Source organism: Larimichthys crocea, chromosome IX (assembly GCF_000972845.2).
Source record: "Larimichthys crocea isolate SSNF chromosome IX, L_crocea_2.0, whole genome shotgun sequence".
In the NCBI taxonomy this organism is placed as follows: Eukaryota; Metazoa; Chordata; class Actinopteri; family Sciaenidae; genus Larimichthys; species Larimichthys crocea.
This window is the reverse complement of record NC_040019.1, coordinates 11,326,846-11,339,296: the sequence shown is the minus strand read 5'-3', so window position 1 is coordinate 11,339,296 and position 12,451 is coordinate 11,326,846. Positions and strand designations below refer to the sequence as shown.

The 12,451-nt window shown below is 42.7% G+C and overlaps 1 protein-coding gene across 10 annotated transcripts in view; it reads left to right on the top strand.

The window, feature by feature from the left end:
• Positions 1-12,145, top strand: part of LOC104928491 (probable E3 ubiquitin-protein ligase HERC1) — a 38,386-nt gene extending 26,241 nt beyond the window's left edge. For 9 of the 10 annotated variants that reach the window (XM_019253673.2, XM_019253676.2, XM_019253680.2 and 6 more), the window contains 30 exons: positions 34-283; positions 418-640; positions 766-1,043; positions 1,406-1,533; positions 1,949-2,076; positions 2,243-2,470; positions 2,626-2,753; positions 2,895-3,094; positions 3,296-3,410; positions 3,545-3,676; positions 3,833-3,931; positions 4,463-4,636; positions 4,729-5,013; positions 5,097-5,162; positions 5,315-5,440; positions 5,538-5,676; positions 5,797-5,978; positions 6,085-6,240; positions 6,368-6,490; positions 6,626-6,728; positions 7,239-7,408; positions 7,527-7,665; positions 7,744-7,913; positions 8,073-8,242; positions 8,361-8,526; positions 8,616-8,692; positions 8,803-9,055; positions 9,170-9,322; positions 11,240-11,545; positions 11,635-12,145. In XM_019253673.2, coding sequence (XP_019109218.2) covers positions 34-283; positions 418-640; positions 766-1,043; positions 1,406-1,533; positions 1,949-2,076; positions 2,243-2,470; positions 2,626-2,753; positions 2,895-3,094; positions 3,296-3,410; positions 3,545-3,676; positions 3,833-3,931; positions 4,463-4,636; positions 4,729-5,013; positions 5,097-5,162; positions 5,315-5,440; positions 5,538-5,676; positions 5,797-5,978; positions 6,085-6,240; positions 6,368-6,490; positions 6,626-6,728; positions 7,239-7,408; positions 7,527-7,665; positions 7,744-7,913; positions 8,073-8,242; positions 8,361-8,526; positions 8,616-8,692; positions 8,803-9,055; positions 9,170-9,322; positions 11,240-11,545; positions 11,635-11,820 — 5,053 coding nt within the window. In that variant the 3' untranslated portion in view covers positions 11,821-12,145. The remainder of the gene's footprint in view (positions 1-33; positions 284-417; positions 641-765; positions 1,044-1,405; positions 1,534-1,948; positions 2,077-2,242; positions 2,471-2,625; positions 2,754-2,894; positions 3,095-3,295; positions 3,411-3,544; positions 3,677-3,832; positions 3,932-4,462; positions 4,637-4,728; positions 5,014-5,096; positions 5,163-5,314; positions 5,441-5,537; positions 5,677-5,796; positions 5,979-6,084; positions 6,241-6,367; positions 6,491-6,625; positions 6,729-7,238; positions 7,409-7,526; positions 7,666-7,743; positions 7,914-8,072; positions 8,243-8,360; positions 8,527-8,615; positions 8,693-8,802; positions 9,056-9,169; positions 9,323-11,239; positions 11,546-11,634) is intronic. The other variant, XM_019253672.2, reaches the window with a different exon arrangement.
• The last annotated feature ends 306 nt before the right edge of the window (positions 12,146-12,451 follow it).

Genomic DNA, 12,451 nt, shown 5'->3' with positions numbered 1-12,451 from the left:
TTTTTAAGAGTCTTCTTTTACATTCCTCTCCAGTGCATCAGTGTGCAGCCAGTCTAACGGACTGGAGTCCTTGGGTCTGGCAGATATCCGTATCCTGGTTCGTTTAATGACTCTATCAGCCGGGGGCAGGGCTCACACCTGTGTGGACAGACAGCCAGGTGCGAAGGGCGTAGCGACAGAGCGCAACAACTCCACCTGCCTCAGCTTCCTTTCCGCAGCCATCGGCAGTGTGGTGTCGCACAGCCCTGCTGCTTACAGACAGCTGGTGGAGATATGCACTCAGGTGAGGTTTGATATAATCGCAGATCTATACCACAGTAACTATATCGCTCTGTCAGACCTGCACAATGATGTATCACCAATGTAACTGCTAGAAACTGGATGAAAACTGAATATTTGTAATATTACTGGCTGTAGGACCTGATGGCAGCAGCTACAGGGGTTAACATCGGGGCCATCAGTGACCCACAGCAGAGAGGATGTCTGAACTCCAGTCTAACAGCCCAGGCGGCCCAGCAGCAGAAGGACTACAATGAGCAGACACCTCCTACATTTCTGGTCACACAAAGTCTGGTGTCCCTGCTCACTGAAAAGGGTGTTCACTGTTACAGCCCAGACAGAGCAGAACATGAAGCTAATGGTGAGAGAACGTAGCGAATTAAGAAGTTGTGGTGTTATGTATAATTATTTGTTACAGCGTTTGAAATCTTGTGAGTTTGTTATTCACAAGTAGCTGTGCTCTACATATACGTTTGTTTGATCCAGATACAGGAAGCCAAGGGGTGTCTTCTTCGTCCTTGCCTCCTTCCCCTTTGCCCCATCTGGGTGCCAGAGTGGGCCCCCTGGAGCTGGCTAATGCGTTGGCAGCATGTGTCCTGTCTGCCAGGCTGACGAGTAAACACCGCCAGTGGGCAGCACAGCAGCTGGTGCAGGCCTTGGCTGCCACCGGAAGGGACACTCCTAATCGACCCCAAACATACAGTGACCTGGCTGGTGACTTGCGCAAATGTCCTCTCAAGAGGCTGGAGGGACATTACAACAAGGTGAGGGACTCACAATGTAATCTGCAACGGCTATTTTGTTTACCCTTCTGACCAAACAGCCTTTCCTTTGTTCTCACAGCAGGATGAAGTGTGTTTTTGGTTTCTTTGGTTTCATTTCTACACATAATTTGCAATTTAGCTTCATTATATGAAGAATTTCAACAGTAAGTGGTAATTCAGAATTTATGCCCCTGAAACATCCTGCAAGACTGTTTCAGTGGCACTCTTTGGAAAACATTCTCTGAGTATGAATGTTTCAGGTCACTGGCACATTTCAGTAATAACTTGGTGAGGTCTGGTATTTCAGAACATACCATGAGGGGTGAAATTTAAAAGCTTTCCATTATTTCTGCTCTGTCCAGGTGACCAGCTGTTCCTGGAACAGTGATCAGAGTTTGCTGGCTACATGCTCTCAGGACAAGGTTGTGCAATTATGGAGCATCAACCAGAGCGCTGTGGAGCTGCAGACCACCTTCTCCTGCATTACCAGGTTATTTTTTGCTTGTTTCTATAGCGCTCTGTAGTATTGTAGGTAGTATTACGAGTTTTACTGTGTCATCCTAATTTTGAAAAGAATATTCATTCATATTCATACCAATGAATTGAAGGTCTTTTTCGATACTTGGCCTGGCTGAGACTTGGGCTGTATGAGTTGGTTGCTTGAATTTGCTATTGTTGTTGATTGTTAGACTTACTGTGTTGTTGCTTGTAATAACTGTTTTAAATGTACAATGAGATCTTTATAGGTGATCTGACCATTGACTAGTGGAAGGCAAGATTAGCCTAGTTTTGGCCTTTTTTAATACATATTTTGAGAAGTTGGCATGCACACCTTGACATTTCTATGCTATGCAAGATTATATATGCAGTTGTTATGAACTTCTCATTCCTCTGACTCTTTCCAGTAAGACGGACAGATCAAGCAGTGAGAGAGCCGGTAGATGTCATCACATGTCTCCTGTATACTGGAGCACAGGGGGAAACTTTTTGGCTGCCCCAGAGAACAAACACATCAACATCATGAACATTAAAGGTAAGTCTGGCTTTTTGTCAGCTTTACTGGTCTGGCAGAAATGTTCATTCTTCAGCAGATGTATGTGAACTGTAAACATACAAGTGGTGTAACAATAAGTAAAACACAGTTTTGTGTAGAGGGGGACTTGAGTGAGGGTGCTTAATATTTTTCTGTAACTTTACAGGATCTCACTGCCACGTGGAGGCTCAGATGTCCCGGGTCACAGCCCTCTGCTGGGCTCAGGCCTTCAGCTTGTGGGTTCTTGACCAGCCGTCAGCCTGTAAAAACAGACCTGCTGAGAGCCTGTTGGTGGGACGGCTGGATGGCTCTCTCTGCTGGCTGCAGGTCACAATGCAGGAGATCGACCTGCATGTGAAGAGCACCGAGCTCACCCATTGCCACAGGAAAGAGTGTGAGGAGATGAAATATTTTTCAGGAAACATACTGCCAGTTATAATTTCTTAAGTGACACACAAGGATTTAAAATCCAATGGGACCATATCAAGTATGTTTTTCAAAATGTCTGAACTGTTTAAGAGAACCATCTTATCCTCTGATCTCTCCTAGCTCCCCAGTGTGTTGCCTGGCACAGTGAGGACAAGCCTTTTGCAGTGGGGTATCCCAATGGAAAGATTCTTTTGGCCACAACTGAGACGTATGAGAACGAGCAGCCTGTAGCGCTGTCTGTCTTCCAGGTTTGTTTACAAAATCTACGCTCACTTTAATTGCAGTATGCTGAAGAGTTCAACAAAAAAAGACAGACTTGTATCTACTTCACACCCAAGTCAGTCTACAGAAGTCTTTTATTGATCACTCTCGCCCTCTTCACTCTACAGGATAGTGTGACTTCTCTAAAATGGGACCCCACAGGACACTTGCTTCTGTGTTTGGGGAGGTCAGAGGTAGTGAAGATACTGGGACGCTCTGGGGGCACGTGGGTGACCTTCCACTCCCTCATTCACTCCAGCACTGTTAACGTCGCTGAATGGTGCCCACTTGCTGGCAGAGCACCTGATCCCAGACTCATGATAGCTGCGTGAGTTGACATAACTATTTCTTCTTTAAGTCTAGTACTTACCAGTATCCTATACTTAAAAATAAAAACTTTAACAATGCTACAGTACAAAGAAAGAGAAGTACAGCTGCTGTCATCTGATACACCAATAAAAATGTCAAGTTTCTTTAATGATTTGTGTGTCGTAGATTCTCTTTTAATTTCCCTTTTCTCTTTCTATAGAGGTTGTCAGAATGGCTCTGTGCATGTCTGGACATTGCCACAGGGGGGTACTGTTGTTGCATTGCCAAACATATTGAACGCCCCCCTGAGCCAGGATAAAAGCACTAATGTGAAGGTCAGTTCGGTTCTGCTGTTGGAGTTTTTGCATTCCCGATTGTGCTAAAATCTCGACATTTTGGTATAGTAGCATCTCACAGGATTTTCTGTGCCAGTTGTAAGTATTCATCCAGTTTCTGTTTCTTTTTACAGCAGGAGAGTGCAAAGTGTGTGTTTGTGCTTCATGGCCACATTACAGCAGTGAAGACCCTTTCATTTTGCTCCAGTGGACTGGCTCTAGTCTCTGGAGGGATTGGGGGGCTGCTCAACATCTGGTCCTTACAGGTCAGAAAACAACATTCTCAGTTGCTGCCATTTCTTGACCTGGTGTCAATAAAAAGGTCACTTACGTAACAATCAACAGTACCAGAGAATTAAACTATTATTGTGTGTTAATTAATATGAATCTGCCAGAAGTCTAATTTCATTTTTATCTTTCAGGATGGTTCAGTCTCACAGACTGTTACAGGTTTGGGTTCAGTCGTCAATACTACCTGGATACCAAACTTGGGTGTAGCCGCCTGCTTTGGGAGGTCAAAGGTAATTTGGTTCAGTCATAACTTTCTGTCAGACATTAAAGGAACAGTTTGAATTAAGTTTGATTTCAGAAGATACACTAGAAGATTAATACTGCTCCCATTTCTGTGTGTTCAGTATGAATCAACAGCCAGAGGACCCTTATATATGTATCTCACATATCTAACACAAATACTGGTAGCAAACTATAATGTGCTAATACATTTTAGAAGTGCAGGAAGATGGATGTTTGTTATCTTTGGAGAGAGCCAGGCTGGCTATTTCCCCCTGTTTCTATTTTTTTGCTCAGCTAAGATAACTATCCTGGCTAACTTTATATTTAGCACACAGTCGTGAGAGTGGTATTGATTGTTTCATCTAATGTTTTAAAAAGAAAACACATCAGCGTACTTCCCTAGATTTTTTTAGGGTAGTCAGAACATCAGTTTTTTCTTCATACCGCTCATAATGATTATTTATACGATACTAGGTTCATAAGAGCTGATGTAACCTGTGTCACTTCACATTTATGTTCTGTCATTGTTTCCTTCCCAGGATGTTTTGTTGATCTGCTGCACCCCTGACTGGATCAGTCAAAATCACGTGCTAGCTTCCTGTCGTATGGTCCTCAGAAGCCAGAACATCCTGGGTCTAAATCGGGCACCTTGTTTGGCCGTCTTCCTGGAGAGGCTGCCCTTGCTGTTGCAGGAGCAGTACAACTATGAGCGGGTCATTGCTGAAACTATTTTTCTAAAGTCATTTATGTGTTGCTTTGCGAGCCTCGACTGAGACGTGACTTTGAATTTCTTGTGTCAATGCAGAGCCACGTGGCAGCCGGTGACCAGCTAGTCCACAGTGCCTTCCTGCAGAGCCTGGCCTCCTTGACTGTTGGTCTGTCCTTAGAGAAACACCTGTGCCGTTACCCACGTCCCCCACACCACACCAGTCCTGATGCTCACTCCTGCCCATCAGAGTGGAGCTGGCTCGCCACATACGCCACTACTGTCCGCACTGCTGAGGCTATTGCCAGCGGTACTGCCTTCCCAGAATCCTTCATTGTTTCAGAGTTTCAGGAGGTGGATGAAGCTGAAATCACCAAGGCACTGGTGAGTGGTGACAATCCTCTTTGTGCCGTTGTTTGTTTCTACATTGTATGCATCTGTTGAGAATCTGATTCTTCTGATTGTAGGACAACAGTAAGTGGAGCTTCAGGATGGATGAGCAGCTGATGTCATGGGCCACCACCAGGCCAGAGGTAACAGCTCAGCCATCTAGATAGAGTTCCCTTCCATATTTTTAAAGCAAAATGAAGATTAATTCTCTTTAAATGTACTTTCTGCATAATTAGATAAGCATATCTTTTAGCTCGATAGTGTCATGATAACTTTTACTTGCTGTGTTTTTCAGGACTGGCAACAAGGGGGAAAGAGTGAGGTGTACTTGTGGGGGAACGGACGTTACGGACAGTTGGCAGGAATGGGAACCAACCTCATGATGCCCACTCTTGCACCCTCTCTGTTACAAACACAACAGGTAGTGATTTTAACACTTGGGACATAGACTTTGCCCTTTGACTGTGACTGCTTTCTAATTTTTCTTTGCCTTTGTCTGTGTTTTCATTGTCATTCAGGTTGTGTGTGGGCAGAACTGTTCCTTCCTGGTTCAGTCCAATGGGACGGTACTGGCAGTAGGAGAAGGACAGTATGGCAGACTTGGCCAGGGGAATTCTGATGATCTCTACGTCCCCACTATTATCTCTGCTTTTCAAGGTGCAATATTCATCCAGGGACTACGCACTGAATTGCCTAAAACATGTTCTTATGGCATGTTCTTATCGACAGTCTTACTTTTATAAACTGAGCTTCACTGACACTTTGATCTGTGGTTAGGGTATGTGGTGACTCAACTGGTGACATCCTGTGGATCCGATGGACACTCCATGGCCCTGACTGAGACCGGAGAGGTGTTCAGTTGGGGAGACGGAGATTTTGGAAAACTGGGCCATGGCAACAGTGAAAGGCAGAGAAGACCCAAACAGATAGAGGCCCTACAAGGAGAAGACATTGCTCAGGTAGAGATAAACCTGCCTCAAGATCTCCAAACAAACAAAATTTGAAGTTGAAGAGAAATCAATTTAACTTTTTAAAAACATTTATGACTTTTCTTTCTCTTCCCAGCTCGCTTGTGGTTTTCGGCACTCAGCTGTGGTGACAGCAGATGGGAAACTGTTCACCTTTGGCAGTGGTGAATCTGGTCGTCTGGGTCAAAGGTCAACATCCAACAAGATGCTGCCTGAGAGGGTGGCTGCTCTAGAAGGATATCATGTGGGACAGGTAAGAAACGCACTGTGTTTGTTTTCAGTCTTAAACTTACATGGCGATACCGTCTCCACAGTGAAATCGGATAATTGATTAAAATATAACTACAAACAAACAAAGCTAACTTTCTTACCTCTCTCAGGTGTCGTGTGGCCTCAACCACACCCTAGTGCTGTCACTTGATGGCATGGTTGTGTGGGCATTTGGAGACGGAGATTATGGCAAGTTGGGGACCGGTTCCTCTACAGCAAAATACTATCCTCAGGTAAGATTACAAAGGCTTCAATTTAGGAATCCTTAAAATAAAAAAAACACATCATTTTCAAGTTATTTTAATTTTGATTGAGTGCTTTTGTAGAATATTGATGAAATATTATTTTTTGGCTGTTCCAATTTCCAGAAAGTGGAGCAGCTTTGTAACAAAGGAATTAAGAAGGTCTGTTGTGGAACTCAGTTCTCTGTGGTGTTGGCCTGTGATGGACATGTTTACACTTTTGGACAAGGTACATTTTATTGTGAAAGTGGATCGTGAAAATGTCTGAACAACCATATTTTCAACCATTTGAAAATATGGTTGTTGTACTCATTACATTAAAACAACACAAACTCATGAAGAATGAACCTAGTTTGTACATTTGTGTATACATATTAGAAATGTTGTAATCAGTATTAAGTGGTGCCTTAATGGTGTATTATATTTGATCATCTAAATCTAAATAAGTGGATATTTAAATAATTAAAAACAATTTTTTCATAAAAGTTTTCAGGACGTCGTGTCACAAAATTGATTTTTCTTTTGAAAAAACAAAAAACAAAAGTGTTGATACTCAAAATTTATCTAATCAATTCACCAATTAATTTGCACAGTTTTAAAAGCTGATTGCAGAAATAAAATCTACAATTTTATTATTATTTATTTTATATTATTTATTTTATATTATTATTTTATTATTATTATTTAATTACTCATATATGTAAATGTGTTACTTTGCTTCCTTGTGTTCATCCTTCAGAGCGTCTGATCGGCCTGCCGGACTCCATGCTGAAGAATAAATCCAACCCCCAGGTGGTGCCGTCTCTGGAGGGGCTGTTCATAGAAGACATTGCTGTGGGTTGTGAACATGTCCTCGCTCTGTCTTCCACTGGAGACATCTATGCCTGGGGCTGCAACAGTGAGGGACAGGTAATCAATTACATCCTCTGTTACAAAGTGATACATTTTGACAATCTGAAGTTTGCTTTCAGTGCACATCAGAGGCACTCTAAATCCTGTGTTGTTGTATTTTATGTTTGTGTTCCAGCTTGGCCTCGGACACGCCAACCCAGTGAAGGAGCCCACGCTCATTTCAGCTCTAAAGGGGAAAAACATCAGACAGATTTCTGCTGGCCGCTGCCATAGTGCTGCGTGGACCACCCCTTCTACCTCGATGAAAAACTCAGGTACACACACAGCCCTACAGATGCTCGCAGCTATGATCCATGAACAAATGCACTCACATATGTTGCCTTCATCTCCAGGTGGCCCTGGAAATTTCCAGCTCGGCCTTCCCCAGTCAGTCCCTCCCCAGTACAACACTCTGAAAGACTGCAACCCTGATGTTCTCAGCATGCGCCTCAGGGTACTGTACAACTTTTCTGATCTCATGTACAAGTCCTGGAGGCTCCTCAACCTTGACACCAAGAATCCGGTAATGTCTGATCCCATCTTCTGCAATTTTCAATAGATTCCTGATAATAATCGTGTAGCTGCTGCTTGTTAGTCTTCTCTCTCTCCCATACTGTCATTTTTCATTGTGATGTCTCATTTACTTCCCCCTATTTTATTCCCTGTCCATCCCTCTAACCAGGTGTCCACCTCACGATATAGTTCAGGGACGACCGCCATCATCCGGGGTGAGCTGAGGGGCCTGCTATCACCCAAGGTCAACACTCTGCCTCTAGTGCGCTCCATTGGCAGAACAATGACCCAGGGCAAAACATATGGGCCACAGATCACAGTGAAAAGGATTTCCACAAGGTAAAGATGGCCGTGATATTCAGTCCATGATAATCATTCTGTATGTCTTTCTTTTGACTGCAATTTTCATTTTATATTTGCTTTATATATGTCTTCATCAATTTTTACACTCACACAGAGGGCGTTCGAGCAAGCCCATCTTTGTGCAAATAGCAAAGCAAGTAGTGAGCCTGAATCCTCTGGAGCTGCGGCTTCCATCACGAGCGTGGAAGGTCAAGCTTGTTGGCGAAGGAGCTGACGATGCCGGAGGAGTGTTCGATGACACCATCACTGAGATGTGCCAGGTAGGATGGAGACTATACAGAGAAGGTCTAAGAGCAACAGAGATAATAATGAAATCAGGAATATTCTTTAATGTGCTGTCTGGTTTCAGGAGTTACAGTCTGGTGTGGTGGAACTTCTGATTCATACTCCCAACAGCTTTGCAGATGTGGGCAGTAACACTGACAGGTGCACATTTTGTCGTCTTTTGATAGTCTCCAACCAAAACTGTACCCTTAAAGTATAACATCAAACTTTCTAAAAACAATCTTCACCTCTGACATTGCCTGCCCTTAAAGGTTCCTGTTGAACCCAGCGGCATTCTCAGAGGATCACATGGTCCAGTTTCGCTTCTTGGGAATCCTCATGGCAGTGGCTATCCGTACCAAGAAACCTCTGGACTTACATCTGGCTCCTTGGGTATGGAAACAGCTCTGCTCGATGCCATTAGGAGGGCCTGACCTGGAGGAGGTGGACCTGCTCACCTACCGCACCCTTCAAGGCATCCTTCACCTGGAAAACAGTGGAATCACAGAGGATAACTTCCATGTGGTGAGATGATGTGCAAGTTGTCTTTTTACGGAATGCAGTAATGAGATGTTTAATAAAGATGATAAACTATTGTGTCCTTCTTCGTTTCCCAACCCTTGCCATATCCTTCTGAAGATGATCCCACTGGATTCGTTTATGGCCCACAGTGCAGATGGGAGGCTGGTACCTGTGGTTCCAGGAGGTCAAAACATCTCACTGACCTTTGCCAACAGGACTGAATATGTGGAGAGAGCTTTGGACTACAGGCTGCATGAAATGGACTCACAGGTTTGCAGGGTTGAACTGTTAGAGAATGATTTGGGTGTATTCAGCAGACCTGTTCAGCTGTAACCGTGTAACCTGTAAGCATGCAAACTGCTACACATTGAAACTTCAGGGAATACTGATTTTCATTGGATTCACCAAAGTAATAAGTCTATTTCACAGGTCATTAGCTCTCCCATGGCCCCCCATTGTGCAGTCTTTATTAGCTCATACTGCCTGTCATTACACAAGCTGTGTCCTGAGTCTGGAGAAAAGAACATTATCCCTATCAGCAAACTGAACACGGTCAAAAAGTCATTTCCAAACTGAAACTTCTTCTACTATGAAGCTACAATATGCTAAATGTTGTTTCTGCAGTGAAGGTCAAAAACAACAGTCATAAAAACTGCCTGGCAACAAACCTGCTTAAAGTTTGATGACGCTCATTATATCAGAAAAACACATTCAATCAAATGAAGTACTTAAAAAGATTCAAAATACAAGTAATTTGATAAATGTTTGTTGTGGGCAGTTTTCACAGCTTTTTTTACTCGTAAAAAAATAATGAAATAAATTATTTCGATTTTCTTTAAGCACCAAAAACAAAATCCCCTCTTTTTATATCCGTGTGGAGGAAGAAACTAGAGCTGAAACAATTAGTCTATAAACCCTTTTAGGCCAGTGGTTATCAAACTGTCGGGAATAGAGCCTCTGCAGTTAGGGTTTAGATAACCAGTAGAAAAATATGGAGTAATACTACATGGAATAAATATGAATTACAGTGGTCCCTCGTTTATCACGGGGGATACATTCTAAAAATAACCCGCATTAAACGAAATCCGCAAATTAAGTTTTACAATTATTATACATGTTTTAAGGCCGTAAAACCCCTAACCACACACTTTTATACACTTTTCTCAGACAGGCATTAACATTTTCTCACATTTCTCTCTTATTTAAACACTCTAAAAGTTCAAACTTTCGCAGATTTAACAAAAATAAGTACAATACTATATTAGTAAATGAAACCAAAGATCAAAACCTGTTTTCAAGCCCAAACATTTTTAACAAATGTAATTTTAATTATTAATCTACGAGGTTTGACACATAAGAAGTTATTACTAGTAACTCACGCGTATTTCACAGTTCCTCTAACACAATGCGCGTTCATACTGTACAGTACGCTGTAAAAAGCATGCAAAATTACACACAAAAAAATCCGCGAAACAGCGAGTCCGTGAAAAGTGAACCGCGTTATAGCGAGGGACAACTGTATGTAGGGAAATAAACAGTTTCTTAATGCTATCCTGCTGACTTTTATTTAAAACATATTAGATTAAAACAACTTAAAACTGTGGGGTGGTGGGATGTGAACCACTGTCAATCAAATCAACAATATGCATTGATTTTCATCAATTTGTTTTAAAATTTTTAATCATATTATCAATCATATTCAAAGTAGAAATTCACTGGTCACAGCTTCTTAAATATGAATAGTCTAAGACAAATAAGAATGTGAATACCTCAGTCTAAGGAAATTATGATGGGCATTATTCTATTTTCTGACACTTTAAGGCAACATGATTAATTAAGAAAATAAATACGGAAACATAACACAGCTATCTTGTATATCAATATCAATAATATATCACAAATGTCCTAACCCTTTAGGGTAAACTGTCCCTTTAAGGCATTAGGATGAGACATTAGAGATGCCGGCTTTAAAGAATAAACTTTAAAACTATATTTACAGAATAGACCTGGCCCACTTTAGAGTGGATTTATCTTTACTGTATCTGAAACTCTGCTTCCATATTAAACACCCAGTCTGCCCACGGGTTTCCATCAGTCACACTAGACAGCCTGTTTGTTGTACTGTTGTTGTTCCCTTTATCTCGTCCTCAGAAGTATCAAAGCTGACGTTGTTTCTGTTGCGTCCAGGTGGCAGCAGTCAGAGAGGGCATGTCCACCATCATCCCCGTGCCCCTCCTCTCTTTGCTGACAGCACAGCAGCTGGAGCAGCTGGTCTGTGGCCTGCCAGAGGTCTCCGTTGAGATGCTGAAGAAGCTGGTGCGTTACCGTGACATCACAGAGAGCCACCAGCTCATTGGCTGGTTTTGGCAGAGCCTGGAGGAGTTCACCAATGAGGAGAGAGTGCTTTTCCTGCGTTTTGTCTCTGGCCGGTCCAGGTTGCCTTCCAACCCAGCTGATATTACGCAAAAGTTCCAAATCATCAAGGTTGATCGGGTGAGAACATCGCTAACAAAGTAACAAGCTTGTTCACAACATCAAACTCCTATTAATAGCACAAACAATAAACTTTATTTTCTCTTCAGCCTGTCAACGGCCTCCCTACTGCTCAGACCTGCTTTTTCCTGTTCCGCCTGCCGCCGTACACGAGCCAGGCCATCCTCGCTGAGCGTCTGCGTTACTCCATCCACAACTGCCCCTCCATCGACATGGACAACTACATGCTGACCCACAACACCGACCCAGCAGACAGCTCCGACACAGAGGACTGAAGCAGCCAACTGTGTCCAACAGGGTGATGAATGTATCTTCTCCCATGCCATGCACATTATGCACTGAACACAGATTTTTATTCGCCAAACCTGTATGGTAGTATATGTGTAGTTTTGGTTTTCCAACTGTGCAAGGTGTTGTAATTATTGCAGTGCTTACTCTGAATCAAAACTACAGGGATACAGAATAAGATTTTTAAAAATATAGGTGAATAAGCCACTATAAAAGAGTTAATGTGCCTGTTTATTTGAGAATATGTAATAATTTAATGACCTGTCCCACCCAGACAGTATTATTGTAAAATAAAGAGTGTTTAAATAAGGAGTTTGGTGTACTGAGAAGTTCATTTTATACGATTATAAGTTCTACCATTCCATTCCAAGCACAGTCGTTATCGGCTTCCATAGGGAACTATAAATGCCGGTACAAAACTGGGTTAATCCATGAAGTAGAGGTTGAAATACTTCACTGAATAATGCCTGGTGCCATCTGCTCAGGGGGGTCCAGTGGTTCGCTTAAAGACACTTCTCCTGGACTGGAGGAGCCAGGAATCATACCAGCCACAGCGGCCCTGTACAGTGCTGCAGAAAAGTCTGGACCAAAAGCTGCCAAACATTGCCACCCCTGGAG